This window comes from Passer montanus, unplaced genomic scaffold (assembly GCF_014805655.1).
Source record: "Passer montanus isolate IOZ18808 unplaced genomic scaffold, ASM1480565v1 scaffold145, whole genome shotgun sequence".
NCBI classification, from domain to species: Eukaryota; Metazoa; Chordata; class Aves; order Passeriformes; family Passeridae; genus Passer; species Passer montanus.
This window is the reverse complement of record NW_024361496.1, coordinates 636,118-657,375: the sequence shown is the minus strand read 5'-3', so window position 1 is coordinate 657,375 and position 21,258 is coordinate 636,118. Positions and strand designations below refer to the sequence as shown.

Here is a 21,258-nt window from a genome sequence, read left to right as displayed (position 1 = left end):
CCCACAGCAACACAGCCTGGGGCTCTGAAATTATTCTCCAGTAGCTGCACCTTGCAATTTCCAAAAAGGTCACCCCTCAATTGCTCCCTTTTTAATATGAAAGCTGGAGTCACCTGGGAGCAAGCAGCCCCCCCTGCAGCTTTATTCCACAAGGAGCTCATTAGCTCACCCCATTCCTGGGGAGAAAGAGACTCTGGGTTAGAGCTGTGGCCCTGTGAACTCCCTGAAAGCATCCAAGTGGCTCCAGGCAGGAAATTCCTCCCTAGAACCCCTGGTGAGCACAGCAAAGGATCCAGGAACCCTCCCAGGGGGCATGGGAGCCCCACAGGGCAGCCCCAGGGCAGCCCAAGAGAATAAATAGATGGAAAAGTGCTCCACTTTCCAGGGAAGGAAGGTAGGAGAAGATGTTGAGTCTGGGGAAGCTCAGCAGCAGTACATGCTCAGAACAGGGAACAAAACTCTGAACCACAGAGCTCAGAGAAAGGCAGGGCCTGCATCCCCACAGCCTGAGCTTGGCCTTTCCAGAATACTCACTGCACACAAGAGGTGCAGAATTCCCTACTAAACCATTCAGCACAACAAGTACCAAGAGACCAACCCTAGACTTGATGCTTTCTGCTCCCATCCTGGTCAAACTGGGTGGGTTTCCAGGAAGGGAATCACATCCAATGCACTGCAGACACCACAAATATGAGTGATCCACAGAACTCTGAGCTTCCAGGGGGGAACTTCTCCTTCAGGCTCTTCCCCATTCAGTCTGCCAGGTTTGGAGAGTTTGTGCAAACCTGTGTTCCCTGCAGAGCTTTTGTTCTGTCAAGTTTTTACACCCATCTATCAGCAGCAGCAGTTTCTATTTGTGAGGGACAGGAATGGGTTCAGAGGTTCAGTTCTTTCCCAGATTCCAAGAATTTCACACAAGATACACATTTTAAGAAATCAGTTTCTAAAAGTCTTGAACTAATCCACTTTGCCTGGCAGGGCAAGTCAGCCCCACCATTTCTGCTCTTTGCCAGACAGATCTTGCTTGTACAGAGACAGATTTCAGCAAGTGCTAACACCAGAGAACCACGGGATGGTTTGTGTTAAAAGGAACCTGAGAGCTCCCCCAGTCCCATCTCCTGCCATGGGCAGGGACACCTTCCACTTGAGCCCATCCAGCCTGGCCTTGGGCACTGCCAGAGATCCAGGGCAGCCACAGCTGCTCTGGGCACCCTGTGCCAGGGCCTGGTGGGACTGGGCTTTAAGGTCCCTCCTGATCCAAACCAGCCTGGAATTCTCTGATTCCACATTTCAGCTGTAAAAGTCTCTCAAGCTCCCAGGCATCCTCTTTCCACTGAGAAAAGAGCAAGTTTTTAAACAGTGATGAACAACTTTTTAGGTGCTACACCCCTCACTACACCCAGGCTCCAGAGAGCACCATGGAAAGAAGCCTAAAAATATCCAGCAGTGACCAAAGTGCAAAAGTCTGGAATCTGTGCAGCAGCAGAGCCAGAAAGGAGAGCAAGGACGGTTCAAGGAGCTTGAGCTGAGTTTCTGGGGCAGTGGAAGCTGTACCTTCTGCAGGAAGAGGACGATCCTGACGAGCATCTTGGCGTGCAGCTCCTCCAGGGTGAACAGGGTCCGCGGCGTGCGGATGAAGAGCTTGGTCTTGCCGTAGGCCACGTCGTGCTGGAAGCCGTGGCACTCGATGAGCTTCCTCACAGCCTCCTTGTCTGAGGGGAGGTCATGGTTGGGCCAGGTGAATTCAGAGATCATCTTGTACCTGGAATTAAAAGGTATAATTTACAAAGGTGAACTTGCCACCAAGGTGCTAGAGAAGGGCAAGCTTCAACTGGTTTTAGAAAAAATTATCAATTAAATTGTAATAAAACTGAGTACAGATGGAAGAGTCTGAAGACATCCTCTGCAGGAATCATGATCCTCAAAATACTAGGAAAATTAATAAAGAAGAGGCATGATTTTGTGAGATGCTGCAAAATAATACTGGGAGGAGCTCAATCCATCAGCACTGAACTGATGCAAAGGAACAAACTCAGCATTGGCCTCCTGCAGATTTGTCCCATTTTTCACACCTTCAGTATCCAATTTTAATTTTTATTTGTTTGTTTAGGTTTTGTTTGGCTTGGGTTTTTTTTGTTTTGTTCACATTCTGCATGAGAAGCCACCTGCAACCAATTGCTTAGTCAGAAAACCTGGATTTAAAAATTCTGCAAATAATTTTTTCTCGTGCATCACTTTGGGAGTAATTTCTGACAAACTGTGTCACTTCCCCCCACAGCAGAGCTTTGGCTGCCCCAGTCTGTGCAAACACTGCCTGTAAGTGTGGGTTAGCCAATCCTCCCATCCTCACTCTCCAAACTCCATTTTCCAGAGAAATGCAGACTGGAACTAAGACATCTACAAATCAAACCCAAAGCACCAGGATCAGCCCAAGCTCTGTAAGATTTACCAGCCCAGGAAATGCTGATTAGGGGAACAGGCAACAAAAAGCAACAGTGAATTTTTTTTTGTTTTGTTCACATTCTGCATGAGAAGCCACCTGCAACCAATTGCTTAGTCAGAAAACCTGGATTTAAAAATTCTGCAAATAATTTTTTCTCGTGCATCACTTTGGGAGTAATTTCTGACAAACTGTGTCACTTCCCCCCACAGCAGAGCTTTGGCTGCCCCAGTCTGTGCAAACACTGCCTGTAAGTGTGGGTTAGCCAATCCTCCCATCCTCACTCTCCAAACTCCATTTTCCAGAGAAATGCAGACTGGAACTAAGACATCTACAAATCAAACCCAAAGCACCAGGATCAGCCCAAGCTCTGTAAGATTTACCAGCCCAGGAAATGCTGAGTAGGGGAACAGGCGTTTGCAAAAAGCAACAGTGAATTTTCTGCATAAGATTTATGGACATAACAAGAGCTGGAATAGACGTTTTCCCTGGAATGGAACCCGCAGCCCTGTTCTAAAAAAAACAAGCACCAATCGAGCTCAGCCACTTTGCACTTCAAAGCCCCCAGCCAAGGCAGGCATCAATCTCAAAGCTTCAGACGCTCTCAGCTCTCAGTTACACTTAAACGGCCTCACAATCCCCCTTTTCCTGCGAGCAGCACGGCAGGAGGCTCGGAACAGCCTCCAAGAGCCTGAATGGAAACACATCCCAGCGCCCATTCATTCATCAAATTAGCCTTTGGAGGGGGGGAATGGAGGTGCACACTGCGCTTTAGCAGGGAACACCATCCCCGGGGGTTTCAGGGATCTCACTGATAAATAAACAGGATTAAAAACCTCCCTTCAGACTCCCAGGAGAAGATTTAGCACGTGCTGGCAAAAACATTCCTGCTCTCACACACAGACACATCAGTGCTGCACACTGGATTCTCTGCCCTGTTCTTACCAGGAAAATGTTCCTGCAATAATTCACTCCCTGGGAAACATCTCTCACCTCGAGACAGTTATGTCAGGGAAAAAAAAAATAAAAGAGCAAAGCACTGGTAGGGCACCCCCACCCCAAGCTGGGAACAAGGCTGGGAAACAGACTGGCATCAGGTTTGGGCCCAGGCTATGGATCAGGTTGGGACCAAGGCTATGGATCAGGTTGGGACCCAGGCTATGGATCAGCTGTGGACCCAGGCTATGGATCAGGCTGGGACCCAGGCTATGGATCAGGTTCAGACCCAGGCTATGGATCAGGTTGGGACCCAGGCTATGGATCAGGCTGGGACCCAGGCTATGGATCAGGTTGGGACCCAGGCTATGGATCAGGTTTGGATCCAGGCTATGGATCAGGTTCGGATCCAGGCTATGGATCAGGTTTGGATCCAGGCTATGGATCAGGTTCGGATCCAGGCTATGGATCAGGTTCGGATCCAGGCTATGGATCAGGTTTGGACCCAGGCTATGGATTAGGTTTGGACCCAGGCTATGGATCAGGCTGGGACCCAGGCTATGGGCCAGGTCCACCCCATCAAGGAGCTCAGGAGAGAAGGGACTGTCACAGCACCAAAAACCTGCCCCAGGTGTTAAACCCTCCTGGTCCTTCCCACAGGCATTAAAGACACTCCAGAGCTGATGGCCCCCCTCCCTCCCAGCCACAGCAGGTGGAACATCCCAGCTGTCCCTCTGTTCCCATGTCCCCATGGATGTCACACAATGCCACCAACTCCTTCCCTGCAGCACAGGGCATGGCCTGGATGCCACAGCCACTCACACTCCTGGCCTGGTGCTAATTATAGCCAGGCAGGATCTGGAATCAATCTGCTCCCTGACAGCACAGCCCTGCCCTCTCCTGCCTGCCATCCCCACAGGTCACTCAGGTGACCAGACATGGAACACTCCCTTCCAAACACCTTTGTTTCTCCTTCCCCTCTGTACCTCCCTATGGAAACACCCAACCCAGGCTATGGATCAGGTTCAGACCCAGGCTATGGATCAGGTTCAGACCCAGCCTATGGATCAGGCTGGGACGCAGGCTATGGATCAGGTTGGGACCCAGTCTATGGATCAGGTTTGGACCCAGGCTATGGATCAGGCTGGGACCCAGGCTATGGGCCAGGTCCACCCCATCAAGGAGCTCAGGAGAGAAGGGACTGTCACAGCACCAAAAACCTGCCCCAGGTGTTAAACCCTCCTGGTCCTTCCCACAGGCATTAAAGACACTCCAGAGCTGATGGCCCCCCTCCCTCCCAGCCACAGCAGGTGGAACATCCCAGCTGTCCCTCTGTTCCCATGTCCCCATGGATGTCACACAGTGCCACCAACTCCTTCCCTGCAGCACAGGGCATGGCCTGGATGCCACAGCCACTCACACTCCTGGCCTGGTGCTAATTATAGCCAGGCAGGATCTGGAATCAATCTGCTCCCTGACAGCACAGCCCTGCCCTCTCCTGCCTGCCATCCCCACAGGTCACTCAGGTGACCTTCCCAGGTCACTCAGACATGGAACACTCCCTTCCAAACACCTTTGTTTCTCCTTCCCCTCTGTACCTCCCTATGGAAACACCCAACGGGGGGATGAGGCTGCTCCTGGAGTTAACATTTCCTTCCTTTCCATTAACAGCTCTCCTAAGAACCAAGATTTCTGGAAGCCACTAAGTGGTGAAGCTTGAATGGACAATGTTGGGTGTGCAGCTGCAGCTGGGCCTCACTGTCCCTTCCCAGCCTGCTGTCCACAGCTCTCAGTGTGGATTCCAAGCTATGTCTGACATGGCCTGGAGTAGGCATATGGATGCCTCTGTGTGGAAAGGGTTGGGTTACACTCACAAACCCTTTCCTGAAACCCAATCCGCTTTTTTTTAATGGTAATTTATACATTAAACCAAGAGAATGCACCCCATCTGTGTAAGTGCCATGTGTGTCACCCAACTGGATGATGACATGATCACAGGAAGGGACAGCCTGTCCTGGTCCAACAGAAAATACTTCAAACTGGAAAGGGCAGCCTGGCTTGCACAGAGCTCAAAGGAAGGTTTTCTTTATCCAAGGAGAGCTTGAGAAGGACATTTATAATGGTCTTAACTGTGCTTCACTGCATTCCCTACTGGGAGAGAGGAGATATCACCTATCTTACAGGATTTAGGGCTAAATATCAACAAACTCTTCTCCTACAGAAAGAGAAGTCATTTTTCTGGTTTTATTTTCTGATTTATTTTTTTTTTTAATTTAGAAAAGCCATTGCAGACCAGGCTTGGAGCAGCACCACACACACATACACAGTGTCTGATCACTCACTCGAGATGTCAAATCCCACTCCAGGGCTGGGCAGGACTCCTGTTCCAGCAGCCCAAAAGCTGAAGCAGTTACCATGTGCTGCTTTGGTTTCCTGGCTGCAAACACTCTGGGGCTGGAGCTCACAGGAGCTCATCAAACATTCATTAAAAACAAAGCAGCTGTTTACATTAATAGTGATTACACAAATCTTAAGAGTGAATTGTAATGAATTCCACATGTGACGTGAAAGTACACTCTATCCACTGCAGAATGGTTCAGGAAACTGAGCTCCAGTGCTGCAGACTGGATTTAGAAAGCCAGAGCCTTTCATTCCACCTTGGGTATTATGATATATCCAGGCAAATCTTCACTGTGAACAGCAAAAGATCTTTCACCAGCACTTTGTTTCTAATTCATGGCATCCCACCTGCTTGGATAGTTTAATTTTTTTCTATTCTCACAACCCTTTTCTCACCTGATTCAGTAACAGAACAAAAATTCCATTCACTGTTCCATCAGAGCATGTTGAACTTGCAGGGCCCACATTAATTTAGTGAAGCCTTAAGACAAATTTCAATCTAAAACATGTCATTTGTCATATGTCTGGTAGGAATTAAGAGGGCAAGAAGAATCAAAACTACATTTAATGGGGTCATGATACCATCCCCCTTTTCAGACTTTCCATTTTAAAATTCAGAGGTTTTTCCCGCATAATGTCACCATGCACCATCACGTGCTCCCCCAGACACACCACCTCTTGCTGCAACAATTAGACAATTCGGAGAGAAAACACCAGTTAATTAGCTCAGGTTTTAGGGGGATACTCGGGGGAAGCTCCTCGTTACACATTCCCACTGCAAATTAACACAGACAGTGAGTTTCAGCAGACAAGGAGCTGAGCCTGAGCAGCACAAACACCTCAGCACAGCTGAGCCAGGGCAGCCACCTTGGCACGGCTGAACCAGAGCGGCCACCTTGGCACGGCTGAACCAGAGTGGCCACCTTGGCATGGCTGAACCAGAGTGGCCACCGTGGCATGGCTGAACCAGGGCATCCACACTCCAGTGTGATCTGTTTCAGCCTATCCAGGAGCAGATTTCAACCAAGCACAGCCCCAGGAGCTGGGCAGTGCCCGGCAGCCTGTGGCATTCACATTCTCTGAACAGAGAGAGATAATTCTCTCTCACAGGATTTTTCCCGGAGAAGCACAGAGAGAAGAAGATAAAACAATTCTTATCTCTACTTGCTGCTCCTGTTGTTTTTGCACATGTGGAAAGTGTTGGGAAGAATAGTTTACCTGAAGTGATTTGTCAATTGGATTCTGCTGAGGATTGTTTTGTTTCCTTGGCCATCTGGGGAGAAAGCTGTGTCCTGACTGTCGGGAGACACTCAGAAGATTTCTTTAGTACGTAATTTAGAATAGTATCTCTTCAATATAGTATAACGTAATATAATATAGTTTTAATAAAGCAATTGTTCAGCCCTCTGAATCAATGGAGTTGGATGCACTCATCCCCACAGTGGTTTTTCCTGCAGGCAGCCTCTCACCTGTGCAGGAACTTCTCGTAGGTCTGGCGGTAGGCGAAGCCGGCGCGGCGCACGCGCACGTTCTCCAGCAGCCCCAGGTACTCCACCTGGTGCCGGCAGCGCTCCTCGTCGAAGACGTGCGGGGACTTCTTGTCGTTGGGCTTGATGCAGCGCACGTAGTAGGGCTCCTGGGGACAGAGGACAGCAGTGTCACCCCGGCAGAACGCCCTGGGTGCATCACAACCCTTCCTGCAGCAGCTGTGAGCCCAGCCCACGAGGTCTGGCTGCTCAGCAGAATCAGAAGGTTCAAAGAGAAGTGACAATAACAGTGTTTGAGGAAAGCCTGGATGTGGCACTCAGTGCCATGGCCTGGGTGACAAGGTGGTGGTAGGTCATAGGAAGGACTCAATGGTCTCAAAGGTCTTTTCCACCCTGGCTGATTCTGTGATTCAGTGTTCCCCTCCTTCACACCCTGCCACGACCCCTTACAGGAGCCACATGTCCCCCACTGGAGCTCCACTGGCCTTTGCTGTGCACCCACCCAGGACCACATCCCCTTCCTCCCCTACCATGAGGACAACAACATCAGTCCTCAGAAAAGATCAAACCCATGGAATTCATGGAATTTACTGCCCTGCTGGATATGGCTTTGCCTGCATCACCCTCAAAAGCAGCCTGGTCACTCCATCACTTTTATCTGTGCTGAACCAAGTCAAACACCTCCAATTCCAACACAGCTGAACGATGGAAATGATGGAGCCCCAAACCCAGCTGCCTCCAGCCCGCCCCTTCCTCAGCACAACCAGAGGCCCCAGCACGTGAGTTCCCCTTTCTGCACCATCTGGGACTGGCAGGGGGCAGGGAAGGTGGAATGGGGATGGGTGGCTTTACTCCACCCTGCAGAAGTCCTGCCCTGTGCTGCTGGGGCTGACCCTGGATGTCCAGGTGAGTCCCATGGGGTCACACTCCTTTCAGCAATTCCCTGCCAGCCCTCCTGCACCCTGAGGTAAGCCACACACAGGTCTGTTGGAGCATTTTGATGTTTGCTTTCATTTTTATGAGATTAAAGGTAGTTTTTGTTTAGGCCAATACAATTTGTAACCGGCACCAGCCTGTGAGGGGTGGCTACAAAGCCTTTAAACTTATGTACTTTCATTGCACTGGCTTTTGGAAGTCATTAATTTCTTCCTCTTCATGGCTGGCCTTTGCTATCCCATTCTAACTTGGTTGGTGTGTGGAAAAGCAATTAATAATCAGAGAATCACAAAACATTCTGAGTTAGATCTCAAGGATCATCCAGTTCAACTCCTGCACAGACACCCCAGCAATCCCACCCTGGGCATCCCTGAGAGCTCCTGGAGCTCTGGCAGCCTCAGGGAGCTCTGGCATTCCCGGGGAGCCTGGGCAGTGCCCAGCACCCTCTCACCTTTCCCTGAGATCCAACCTGACCCTCCCTGGCAAAACATCATCTAAAGCCTACCGTGCCTTTACAGATTGTATTCTTCTAACATTAACAGATAAAACTTTTTAAGCAGCCCTTGCAAAAGGAGTGGCACATCCTGCAGGCTGGCAGAGCCCACCCAGCCTCAGCCTCAGAGAGAACTCCAAGAGGATCCCAGTAGGTCCCAGTATGGCCAGAGGCTGTCAGAGAACATCACAGATACACACAGACTGCAGCATTCCAAAGGCAGCTCTGACATGGGGATAAAGGGAGGAAAACAGCCTGGGTGACATCTTAATGTGACAAAATGTCACCTTGATAAGCACAGCTGAGACCCAGCAATGACCTTTCAGCAATCTGGACCAGATGAAGCCAATGACTGTGAAACCACCTCTAACACTGCCCTGAGGAACCTGAGGGATCCCAAAAGGGAAAGCCCAGGAATTCTCCAGAGTCTGTTCTGTTCCAGCACTCCTGGATGGCCTCAAGAACCCACAGTGGTAAAAAATGGGGAGGAATGGTCTGGAGGGAAAAAAGAGATTAATTTAGTGAGAACAAATGCAAACTTCCACATTTAGGAGAAATAGTTGGTTAATAAAGAATGAAAAACTGATTTGAGCCTGGTGCTAAAGAGATCCAGAAGTTCCAGCTGATGTGAGGCAAATCCCTGTCTCCAGGGATTTCTAGGAAAGGACACAGGAAGAGGAAAATTGCAAGACAAAATCCCCAAAACATTTCTAGTTCTCTGAGCATCTCAGGCAGCCAGGGCACTGCAGTTCAAGTGGGAATGTGAGTCAGGGCAAGAAAGAGCAAGGAAGTTCAAAAATCCAGCAAATGTGACTCAGAGGAATTGTGGGTTTAGCCTAGAAGGACCAAGGAGGCACAGAACTCCCCTGGGGGGAGATTTTGTGTATTTAAAGGATAGATATGAGAAAATGCAAACATTCAGCTTTAGGACAAAGAAGTCTTGGTTTTAGCCACAGTGTAAACATTCATATTAATTAAGCTTCAGGAAAACAAGGAGTGGGAACAGAATGCCTGTGGGAAGGAGGGAACATCCATCAGTGAGGAGAAAAGCCTGCAAAAGGAAGATACAGGCAGAGGTGTCCTCAAACAGGAGGTGAATTAGGTGCACTCCCAAGGTCCCCCTCAGCCCTGTTTTCTATGATTTGTCTATATAGCCTTATTTCTATAATTTGAGGTCACTTACCCAATCTCAAGATAATGTGAAAGGCCCCAAATTGCCATTTCCCTTCAGTAATGCTGAGGGAACAGGATCATCCATGGCTGTTCTGGCTAGTCCTGACACAACCTGAAGCTTTGCAGGACCTGGACCAGCCCAGGTGTGAGCCATGAAAGGGCCAAGAGAGGCAGGCCTTGGAAAGCAGAGCCTCCTATCCTGAAAGCTGCCACAAGTCACTGCTTCTTCCATGTTGGATAAAGCCCTTTTCTGACCCAGAGACAGGGCAACTGAGAGGTGTTTTAAAAACTTTTATTCCATTTTCAGTCTCATGTGAAGGGTGAGACAATACAGATGTTATAATTCACACCATCACCGTCGGAAGCCAACTATTTCCTAATTACAATACACTGTAAGTGTTTCTTGGCCTATCAGCTTTAGCCACACCATGCTGTAAATGCCTTAATGCCAATCATCTCAAACTACCCCTTGTGGCTCCTACTACAATGCATCTTTCACAGTTCTATTTCTCCAAAGTATCTGGTGTTATTTGCAAGGCCATCCTTTGAAACTTGTTCCTAGTTCCATTTCTCTCTCAGCAATGCCTGTCCTGTTCCATGGCATTTCTAAGTCAGCATTTCTTCTCTCCAGGTTTGCACACAGATGCTCACTGTGTGAGCCTTCTGCCAGGCCTGGAGAATTCCCTACAAATCCATTTCCCACACTTCCAGGGGAGCTGCTGGGCTGGAAGCTTTCCTGCTTTCCTAAGGATGGGATCAGCAGCACCAGGCTGTGATTTCTCCAGGAGGGCTGTCCTTGGGGTGGGAATAGACGGCAAAAGCTGAGCCAAGCACCCACAAGCAGCTGGCAGCATCCTGGCACTGCCCACCCTCCTGGCAGCAGCCCAGGAGCAGGGATGGGTGTGAGGAGTGCAGGAGGAGCAGCAGGATGTGTGGGCAGGATGTGTGGGCAGCCTCTGTTCCTGCACCACCTCCCCTCTCCAGCGACTGCAGCGCTCCCCAAGTGCGTCAGGACCTGCTCAAGGCCAGCCCTGCCTGGCTCTGTCCCTGCACACAGGGCAGCCTTGCCTGGCTCTGTCCCTGGTCATGACCAGCCTTGCCTGGCTCTGTCCCTGCACACAGGGCAGCAGTGCCAGGCTCTGTCCCTGCACACAGGGCAGCAGTGCCCAGCCCCCAGCTGAGCTATGGGCAGTGCTCCTCGCTGGCTCTTCCCAGAGCAGGGGCTCATGAGGAGGGAGCACCACAGACACGGCTCCCCCAAGGCCACAGGATGGGCTTGGAGCAACCTGGTCTAGTGGGAAGTGTCCCTGCCCAGGACAGGGGTGCAATGAGGTGATCAGCACTGCAACACCTCCCCAGGGAATGGTCAGGGCCAAAGGAGCTCCAGGAGCATTTGGACAATGCTCTCAGGGATGCACAAGGAGGGACTGTTGGGGTGTCTGTGCAGGGCCAGGAGTTGGATCAATGATCCTTGGGGGTCCCTTCCAACTCAGGATATTCCATGATTCTGAGATGAGCTTCGAGGTCCCTTCCAACCCAAACCATTCCATGATGATTCCATGATGAGACACCAGGCAGATGAGAACAGCTCAATTCTGTGCAAGGTCGTCCCCAAGGTCACCACCACTGAGCACCTTCCTCTGCCATGGCAATCCACAGACTCACAGAATCATTAAGGTTGGAAAAGACCTTTAAGATCAAAAATTCAACTGCTGACCCAGCACCACCATCAGTTCATGACAAAGCCATGTCCTCAAGTCCCACATCCACCCTTTTTCTGAACACTTCCAGGGATGGTTTTGAACACTTCCAGGGACTCCACCACTGCCCTGGGCAGCTGTGCCAGGGCTGGATTACCCTTTCAGTAAAAAAAGTTTTCCTGCTATCCAATCTAAACCTCTCTTGGCACAATTTGAGGTTTCCTCTTGTCACTTGTTCCCCGAGAGCAGAGCCTGATCCCCCCAAATCCTGTCAGGGAGTTGTAGAGATCACTGCTATCAACTCAGCCTATCCAATGACACTTGTTCTCCTTTCCTTAAGGAGAGAAAGGTGACACATAATAAGTTGGTACAATTTTAAGGGATTTAAGATATTTCCACATTCACTTTTTTTTGCTTTCTTCTGGAAATCCTCTCTGCATGGAAGGTGAGAAAGTACCCAAGGCTCTTCATTCACTCCAGAGTCTCCTGGCAGCTCTCAGAACTTGCTGTGTGTGTGGCTGCCCTGATCTGCCAAAACCTGGCTGCCATTTGACTGGGAATGAGCTGGTTAGGGAAATGTGGGATAGACAGAGAACTCTGAATTACACCTGGATTGGGATTCTGGGATAGAGCTCAGAGCTGTGAAGGTGAATGAGCAGCACTTTTCCCTTCCCCTCCTGCTATCTTCACCCTGGGCCACCTCCCCATCCACACCATGAGGGACAAACCTCTCTCTGTGTCAGGAGCAGGGCCTCCAACACCAGATGGTGCCAGGCCAGGCCAGACCTGTGCTGCATCTGGTGGCAGGATGAATATAAATCATCTAAACCCCTTGAGGGGGTTGATATCACAAATGTTCCACAGAACTGCAAAGCCTTGGGAACAGAGCATCCAAATTAAAACACCATGGAGTGGTTTGGGTTGAAAGGGACTGTGAAAATCACCCAGAGCCACCCCCTGCCATGGAACACCTTCCACAATCCCAGGTGGCTCCAACCTGGCCCTGGACACTTCCAGGGATGGGGCAGCCACAGCTTCTCTGGACATGTCATTAGGAGCATGAATTCCAGAAGTGTCACCCATTCACTGCTGTCACAGCAGCAGCCAGTTCTCAGCTGTTCCCCAGTGCTGCCACAGAATCCCCCAGCACAGGCTGGGCTGTCAGGCACAGCTCTGCCACTCACAAATGCAAAACCCCTCAAACCCCCTCAAATCTGTGACTTCAGGTCCAGCACAAAGGGTAGAGACTGCGCCTGCATTTGATATAAAAAGGCTGAAATCCTTTGGAAAGCAGGAATGGGAAGTGCCTGCACAGACAGGAGATCATCTATCAGTGCAATTACAGTATAATTAAAGCCTCTCAGAAACGACAGCTCCTGGAGTAAATTCTAAAGTAGATTATTCCATGCTTCCAAATCCCCAAGCCCCAGCTCTTCAGGGGGATAATTATGCAGTTCCCATTCTTGCTGTCAGAGAACTGCAGTTTGTAAAGGGAAGAACTGAAATGCAGAGACACAAAGGCCCCAGCTTTGAAAGCTCTTTAGATGTCTAACTGCAGCTGATTTTATTTTTTCCATCAAGCTGAGTGACTTTTAGATTTTTAAGTGTTAAAAAGAAACCAAATCAGTTTTAAGCCATTGCACCCTGAACAAACTCTTTCTTGAGGGGTTTCTTTTCTGTACTTTATAGCTCCTTACATGAGAGAAGGGATGGGACAGGACAGACAAATTTGTGCTGGATGTGTCCAATCAGTCACAATGATGACATTGTAACTTAGCAGAGGTGAAGCCTGTCAGCCTGGATAGGAGAGGGGAGAGATGGAAGGAAGAGTCAGACAAAAGGAGTTACAGAGGAGGAGGAGGAAAAAAAGAAAAGAAATAAGGAGATACATGTCCAGAGAGTCCCCAGAGAAGCTCGTCAGCCACAGCTGGGACAGCCACAGGGCTTCCTGTGTCAGGATTTACAAAACAGCCACCCAAAATAATCCACCACAGAGAAAAGGGCTTGGGCAGTAAAACATGTTCTTGAGAAATGGCACATAGCAACTGGAAAAGCCAGTTTTTGTTTTGAGTGGCTTGGTTTTGGAAAAAACATAGCACTTTCTCCTGCCTACGGGAAGTTTTTGCCTTGAAGATTCTGGAAATCTGAAGGACCTCAGCAGCATTGAGATACCAGTGCTGATAAGAATAATTTAAACTCAGCGTGCTCCAAAACCAGATTTCATGGAGTCACAGAAATGTTCAGGCTGGAAAAAGCCCTCTGAGACTGAGTCCAACTTATCCCCAGCATGGCCAAGGCCACCACTGACCCCTCCAGTGCCACTCCACACCTTTTTTGAACACTTGCAGGGCTGGGGCCTCCAGCCTCTTCCAGGGCTTGACAATCCTTTCCATGAAGAAATTTTCCCAAAATCCAAAGTGAACCTCCCCTGGCCCAGCCTGAGGCCATTCCCTCTCCTGCTGTCCCTGTTTCCTGGGAGCAGAGCCAGACCCCACCTGGCTGCCCCTCTTGTCAGGGAGCTGTGCTGGTGAGACCCATCCTGCAGCCAGGCTGGTGTCACTTTAAAGGGCCTGAATTTTGGGAAGGGTTCTTAGACAAGGCTCCTGAACACAACCTTTGTGTACTTCAGGCAGTAAATCAGAGTACAGACAGCTTCTGTCTGGCTGCTCTGCCCTGAGCATCCCTGTGAGGTGACTTTTGGGACAGGTAATGATAGGTACATATCATTAGCAAGCCAATAATTGGGTATTCAGGCCATGCCAGCAAGATGCTGGCTATGCACAAAGAACTGGATGCTCTGCCTCAGTCACTGCCAGTCTGGACACTTGGCTCTTCCTTCTGCTGGGCTGGAACCACTGCTGGTGAAGGCACTCTCTGTTTTGGGAACACCATCCCTGCAGCTCCAGGTGCTCTCATCCTTTCCTGGGGCTGTTACTCATTTTTCCTGTGCTGAATTTGGGAATGAAGCTGCACTAGCGGGGAATCAACAGTGACACTCTCTGTGTGTCTTGACTGTGGCTTGGACCCTGCAGGACTTTTTTGGGAAGCCTGTGGTCACAGCTGATGGAAACAGTTCTGAAGACAGGGTTGCACAAACTGCTGAGTCTAGGGATGTCAGAGGAATAAAGTTCCTTAGGGGAGGTAACACCAGTTCATGCTATTCTCAGCTGTTTCTCAAAAAACCAAGTTGTAGATGGGCTTGAGTTTTGTGCAGCTTGAGCTGATGGTTTATTGACATTTCCTGGTGTGCCCAGTGCATTCGTGCTCCTTGTCTCACCTGGGCTGTTCTGCCTCAGTGCTCCTCTGAAAACTCCTTTAGAACACATTTATATCTCAGTTTCTGTAGTCCTCAACAGGATGGCAGCCCAAGAGCTCCTCTTTATTGATATTCATGTTTGGCCTCCCTGGAAAGCTGCAGGGCTTTTGGCTGTAGCAAGAGTATCTTTAAACCTCCTTTGGAGGATTAATCTCCAAAAGTGCCAATTTGAATAACAATAATCTTGGAATTTTAGAATTGTTAAGGCTGGAAAAGACATTTAATGAAGATCCTCGAGCTCAACCATCAGCCCAGCACCACCAGAATATCAAAGTCTGTGGCTGCAGTAGCTGCAGCATTAGTGGTTATTTAACTTTTCTGTTATTTAAAATAACAAACTTTAAATTTCTCTTTTGTTGCTATTCTGGTTTAAACCTGAATTTTGGTGGTGAAGCAGAGCTCTGCAGGCTCTGAGAGGAGGTTACTGGGATGTCTCAGTGGTGGCCTCGGCAGTGCTGGTATCCCAATACTAAAGAAATAATCTTTTCTCCATTGCTATTCAATAGAAAAATCACAAAAACAACAACAGCTTCAATGCAAGTTTCTCAATGAAAGTTTAGGACAGGTAGAGAAAGGGAAAGGACTACACTGAGACTCACACAGGAACCTCACAGTGAATTTGACTTGGAAACAGCTCCTGCTTGTGCCTGCCCCTGGAAAGGCTGGTAATTATGATGGAGACACTGATGATAAATGGACTGAAGTAAATGAATTCCACCCAAGCCAGGCAGCCTTCAGTGAGCAATGCTGGTTCCCACTGATTCAAGATGGATAAGGTGGGATTTAAACTCTCCATGCCCTGCTGGGAGCTGCAGGGATTGTTCAAACCACCACAGTGCACAGCATTCTCTGAACTATTCTATTTTTACACCTACCAGGTGGTCTGCAATAATTTTTCCAATAAACAAGGAAAGGAAGTTTTTCTATAGATGCCTGCTGAACTTGCCTGCTCCCAGCTCCCTGCTGTGCCCTGATCACAGCCCTCCCCACAACACCTCCAGGGGTTCTTGCTGTCCTGAACCCCCTCCTGGGCTGCCTCAGCCTCCCCACGCTGGGCTGGGCACAAGTGACCATGGCCACTCTGTAGGACCAGACCTGCAACAACAGCCAGCAGCACCCAGGAGAAACTTTTCCTTCCACAACTGCTCCTCTCACAACACAAAGCAACTCCTGGGTTCCTGGAGCTTGTGACACCTGCACCAGACTGAGGTCAGGGCCAGCCAGCAGATTATTTGGAAGATGGACAGATCAGACCAGTTTGGACTGGGTCACAGCCACCTTCCCAGCTCTGGCAGCTCATGATGTGCTATCCAGGAAAGCTCCTCTCTGCCTACACAGGCACTCTCTCAATTTTGGCACTGGTGCCTATTGTAGCAAGGCCTGACCTTGGGCTGGGCTCACAGGAGCATCTTCTCAGGAGGCTTGAGGCAAAACATTCTGGGGGGAGCCACGGGGCTCCACTCCCCACTGGGGCCCAGGTGGCACCTCCAGGCAGCTTTGGTGGGTCCCAGACCCTCCTGCAGAGCTCAGATCAAACCCACTCCAGTGCAGGAACACAAAACCACAGAATCATAGAATCACAGAATATCCTTTGTTGGGAGGACCCCCAGAGACCACCCAGTGAAACTCCTGGCTCTGCACAGACACCACAAGAGTCCCACCCCTGGCAGCAGTGTCCAACTGCTCCTGGGCTGGCACCATTCCCTGGGGAGCCTGGGCAGTGCCCTGCACCCTCTGGGGAGACCCCAAAAATCAGGTGAGATTTCATGTCCTAACTCTGGACACAAGAAGTGAGGGCAGCTCTCTCTTCTTGTGCACAGCCAGCACTGGGTGGCCATGCTCTGACCCATCTCCTTTGCTCCCACAGCTCCTGAGAAGACACTCAGAGCACTCACTGCTTAATTATTCTGAATGTGAGCACACCCAGCACCCTGGGCTCTCTGTCCATCTCTTGTGGGCTGTACCCCAGTGCCAGGAGTCCAGCAAGGCCACCCAGCTCCAGTAACACCCCAGGACTCCTCAGGGATCTCAGCTCCCAGGGCTTGCTCGGCTGTCCTGCTCCAACAGCCCCTCCCCGAGCATCCCCTTCCCCACCTTCCATCACACAATGTGGTGCTTGCCCAAGCAATGCCTTCTACCACCAAACTGAAATATGGACTGAGATAAAAGCTTTCCCTCCTCACCCTCTGGCATGGCAAAGAGGAGGAAAGAAGGAACTCAAACAGGTCTGTCTGTATTGTATTCCATTGGCATGGGAAGCCAGAGAGCATCTCTCCACCATGAACAGCATCCTCTGGGCCCTCTGCCCAAAGAGCTTTGCTAAACATGATTTTATATAATAGTAGTAGTAGTAATAATAATAATAATAATAATAATAATAACAACCACAACTCAGACTGGCTTTCCTACAAGTGAAAGATGCACTGGTCATGGAGGAGCCAAAAATCCACCTTCTTCATGGGGGATGGAGGTGACCCTCCCTCCAGACCTGCCCAGCCAAAGCCTGTTTGGCACAGACAAGGCTACTCTGCCTTTGATCAGCTTAGCCCCTGAGGGATGGCAGTGAGGGGAAGGTGGGAATCTCTCCAGGGAGAAGCCACACTCTTCTAATCAGAAGTCAATTTTGAAACAGGAATCTTTACCTTCAGTGTCAGGTTGTCCACCAGTGCAATCATGGAGTTCTTGAACAGAGTAGCTGCTGTCAGAGGTCTCTTGGTGACCTCAGTGATGCTCAGTTTCCCCTCAGGCCACATCATCTTCAACACAGGGTTGGAGCTAGGAGAGAATGTCTTTAATTGCAGTCTCCCAGCACTTCCACTGCACTGACAACACAACAGCTGGTTCTACCCAGACCCACTGCTGCTTCCAGCTCACAGGGCATCACCCAAGCCAGGGTGAGACTCCTGGGCACAACAGTTCATGCTCTTAAGAGCAAGTTCAAGCTTACAACTGAACATTCTGGAAAAACAACCAGCACATTCTGCCTTCAGATCAGGATGTGCAGGAATAAGACAGAGAATATCCCACAGAGTGATCCATCAAAGGCAGGAGCTGCCTCACTGCCTTCAACAGAAGGAATTTAATCAACACAAAGGAGAGGGAGACCCACACCAGCCTCCCTTAGAACCTGTCACCTGTGTTTAAGCTGCATTTCTGCACCTCTCTTGATATATAAAGTAATTTATACACTTTAGCCTGCATTTTCTAAGAGTTCAGAGTGAGGTAAACTGGCCCTGATGGATGGCAAGAGTTCAGGAACAGACAAAAACTGAGCACATTTCCAGCAATCTAATGGCCAATCAGTCACAGGCTTTAATGTGCTGAAGTGGTGTTTGGGAACAGGATTTTCCAGAGACTTCACAGAAAACAGGCTAAATTTGATAAAACCACACAGCAAATATTTTGCAAGGTTTCTGGTCAATGGGAACTGTTGAAAACAGGAACAGTGGGACTGCTCAGGGGAGCACAGCCAGTCAAGCAAAGGGCTGCAGACCAATTTAACATCTGCACAGGTAAACAGTGCCCACCACTGCAGGGTGTTTGTGCTCACTGTCCTCTGAGCAGGGCCCTGAAAGCTGCAGATTCCAAAATGAGGACATGTTTTACACCAGGTGAAGAAAAACAGCTCCATGGGGACTTCCACCCACATTCTGACAGGATTTCAAATCTGCTTCTCAAGGCAACTTTTGCTTGCCCAACACATGACCTCATGGTTTTCACTTCTCACATCACTGCAGACATGAAAGGATTCACACCTAACTCCTCATTTTCTTTCAAAACAGGGTGTTTTAGGTGAGGTGAGGATATCTGTTGTTGACCAAAGGTCCCCAGTATCTTTAGCACTGATTACAGACAGAGCAGTGATGATAAATCTGCAATGGGTTAGAAAAATCAGGCAGCACAAGCAAGCTCTGCACTATTTTGATTGCACAATCAGTTGGTTTCAAAAAAACCACTTTAAATTCTGTTCAATTAAAGGCTGCATCAGAACAGAAACAACATGTACAGAATAACTTTAACCTGAAAAATACAACTAACAGCCTCTGGGTCACAAGAGATGTACAAAGATCAAATCCCAAAGCAATGTGTTTATTCACACACATTGAGGACAGAATCACTGAAAACCTGAGTCTCTGATAGCATCACTCCACAAAGAAGGATTCTGACAAACCAGATTAAAATTCATCTCATTAAAATTCTTACCTATTGTACATGAGGCGTTTGAAGTCTTGAAATAAAGTATCCTTGTTTTTATCAATGAATCCAGTGACAGAGTAACTAAAAAAATACAGGAAAAATGGAGTTAATTGCAAGTAGCAAAGTCCTTCTGTGAGCTGCTGGTAGCTGTGGAATCAGCATCCCTGCACTCCCACAGACACAGCAGCTGCTGATCCAACCCTGCTCCCAGCCCATCGAAGGGCTGCAGGAGCAGAGTGTGACACTTGGCTCCCTGGGCCCAGCTCCCCCTCCAGCACAGGAGAGCTCCCCTGGCTTCAGAGAGCTCCTGGAGCTGGGCAGGTGCTGCCTGAGACACATCACAGCACCTGGGCAGGGGGTGGGTGGCCCAAATTCAGGAGTCACACTCAGGATTCTGTCTCCAAGCTGAGTGTGTGTGTTTGTGTTAAATCCTAGAGGAATTCAGATTTGCTTTTCAATCTGTGCAGTCTGCCCCTCTCGCAGTGGAGAGTCTGAGTTCCAGAGCAGCCTCTGAGTAGTGACTGGGAGCTGCCCTGGGAATCAGCACACACAGGAACACACACACTTGAGATTCCTTCCTTCCTCTGTTCCCACAGGAACACCACTGGAGGAGGGCAGTGCTCCAGGGTTTCATCTCTTCTCCAGGTCTCAAGGCAGGCAGTGGTCTGTCCTCACAGAAAAGGTCCAAAGTCTCCCCATTCAGTGACTGCCATGCAGATGTTTCCTGAGCTCCAGATCCCATCCTGGGAAGCTGCACCCAACCTCCAGACTCTGGGATCAACCCACAACCTGCAAATCCCTGTATGGAGCCATCCTCAAATCACAGAGTCATGGAACAGAACCTTTTAAATGGCATCCAGTGCCACCCCTGCCATGGCAGGGACACTTTCCACTGTCCCAGGCTGCTCCAAGCCCCACCAATCTGGCCTTGGGCACTGCCAGGGATGGGGCAGCCACAGCTGCTCTGGGCTCCCTGTGCCAGGGCCTGCCCACCCTCAAGTCTTAGGGCTCCATGTAAGATCTGGGCCTGAACTATCTGTGATTCCTTCCACATTTCAGTTTTCTTTTACACCATTTGTCAGCCACTGGCAGTTCAGAAGGTTCAACCACTAAGACAGCACCTTGTATTTTCTCCTCCAAAACCCCCTAAAATCAGGGATGTCTGTCAGGAACTGCTCAGCAAAGATTCCAGAAGATAATCTGCTAATGCTATATGGGCTCTAGACTGATCACACTGGTTGTTCTTGGAAATTAAAGGTAAAATTAATACCAAGGTAAAAGAAGTCATTAATTCTTCCTTCAGCAACTCCCTTTCTTCTGGCATGGGAAATTACACAAATCCTAAACCATTAAATTACTCCACTGATATTCCATAGAACAACTTTCCCAGCAAATGGTTTCTACCATGTGCATCCCTCACTTCCACTCACTCTCCATTCCCACTGCTGTCACCTCCTGCACTTGTTCCTGCAAGCACTTCCCAACCCTCCTGCCCTGATCCCTCCTGCAGGTTATCTCTCCCCTGGGCTTCAGCCTGCTCCAACTGATTGGAGAATCTAAGGCCAGAGTTATATAATCACACCAAACAGATGTCTAAACCAGACTTTATTAGCTCAGTGTAGCTTTCTTGCATAAACACTGCTGCCTTTTTTCCCTTTTTCTTCCCCTGGAGCACTGCTCTCCCCTCACCCCCCACCCCTGCTCTCCTTTTGTTTCACTCCAAGTACAAATTCCCACTCTGCAGAGCAAGGCAACAGCAGAAGATTTAATTGATAAGCAAGCGCTGCACTCTGTAATTGTGTGTGACAGCTATTCTGGCTTGCACCAGAAGAAGCAGTAAATCAGAATATTGTACCACTTCAGAGCTGCTGGGAAGACAAAAATAAAATGTGCAACTTTATTTCAGAGGAAAACTCACATCACGTCCCCGGCATAGTGCTTGATCCGGAAGTCTCTGTCGAACTCCAGCGTTTTGTCTGTGGCACAAAGCTGAAACAAATTCACATACATTAAAATACCACCCATGGATTGATACTAAAACACCACCCCTGGATTTACAAGCTCCACGGAAGAGCAACCTGCCTTCAAAATAGCACTGGGAACTACAGGAATTCCATTTTCTATGTGCATGTGCAGATGTGAAAGCCACTGCTGGAAAATGTTTTCATGGATGCACTGTA

At 49.2% G+C, this 21,258-nt stretch overlaps 1 protein-coding gene across 1 annotated transcript in view; it reads right to left on the bottom strand.

The window, feature by feature from the left end:
- MYO1D (myosin ID) overlaps positions 1-21,258 on the bottom strand; it is a 154,113-nt gene that overhangs the window by 82,858 nt on the left and 49,997 nt on the right. Inside the window, exons 12-16 of the mRNA XM_039700853.1 lie at positions 20,997-21,067; positions 19,085-19,159; positions 17,524-17,656; positions 7,246-7,412; positions 1,555-1,762 (exon numbers count right to left, since the gene is read on the bottom strand). Of these exons, the coding sequence (XP_039556787.1) occupies positions 1,555-1,762; positions 7,246-7,412; positions 17,524-17,656; positions 19,085-19,159; positions 20,997-21,067 (654 nt within the window). The remainder of the gene's footprint in view (positions 1-1,554; positions 1,763-7,245; positions 7,413-17,523; positions 17,657-19,084; positions 19,160-20,996; positions 21,068-21,258) is intronic.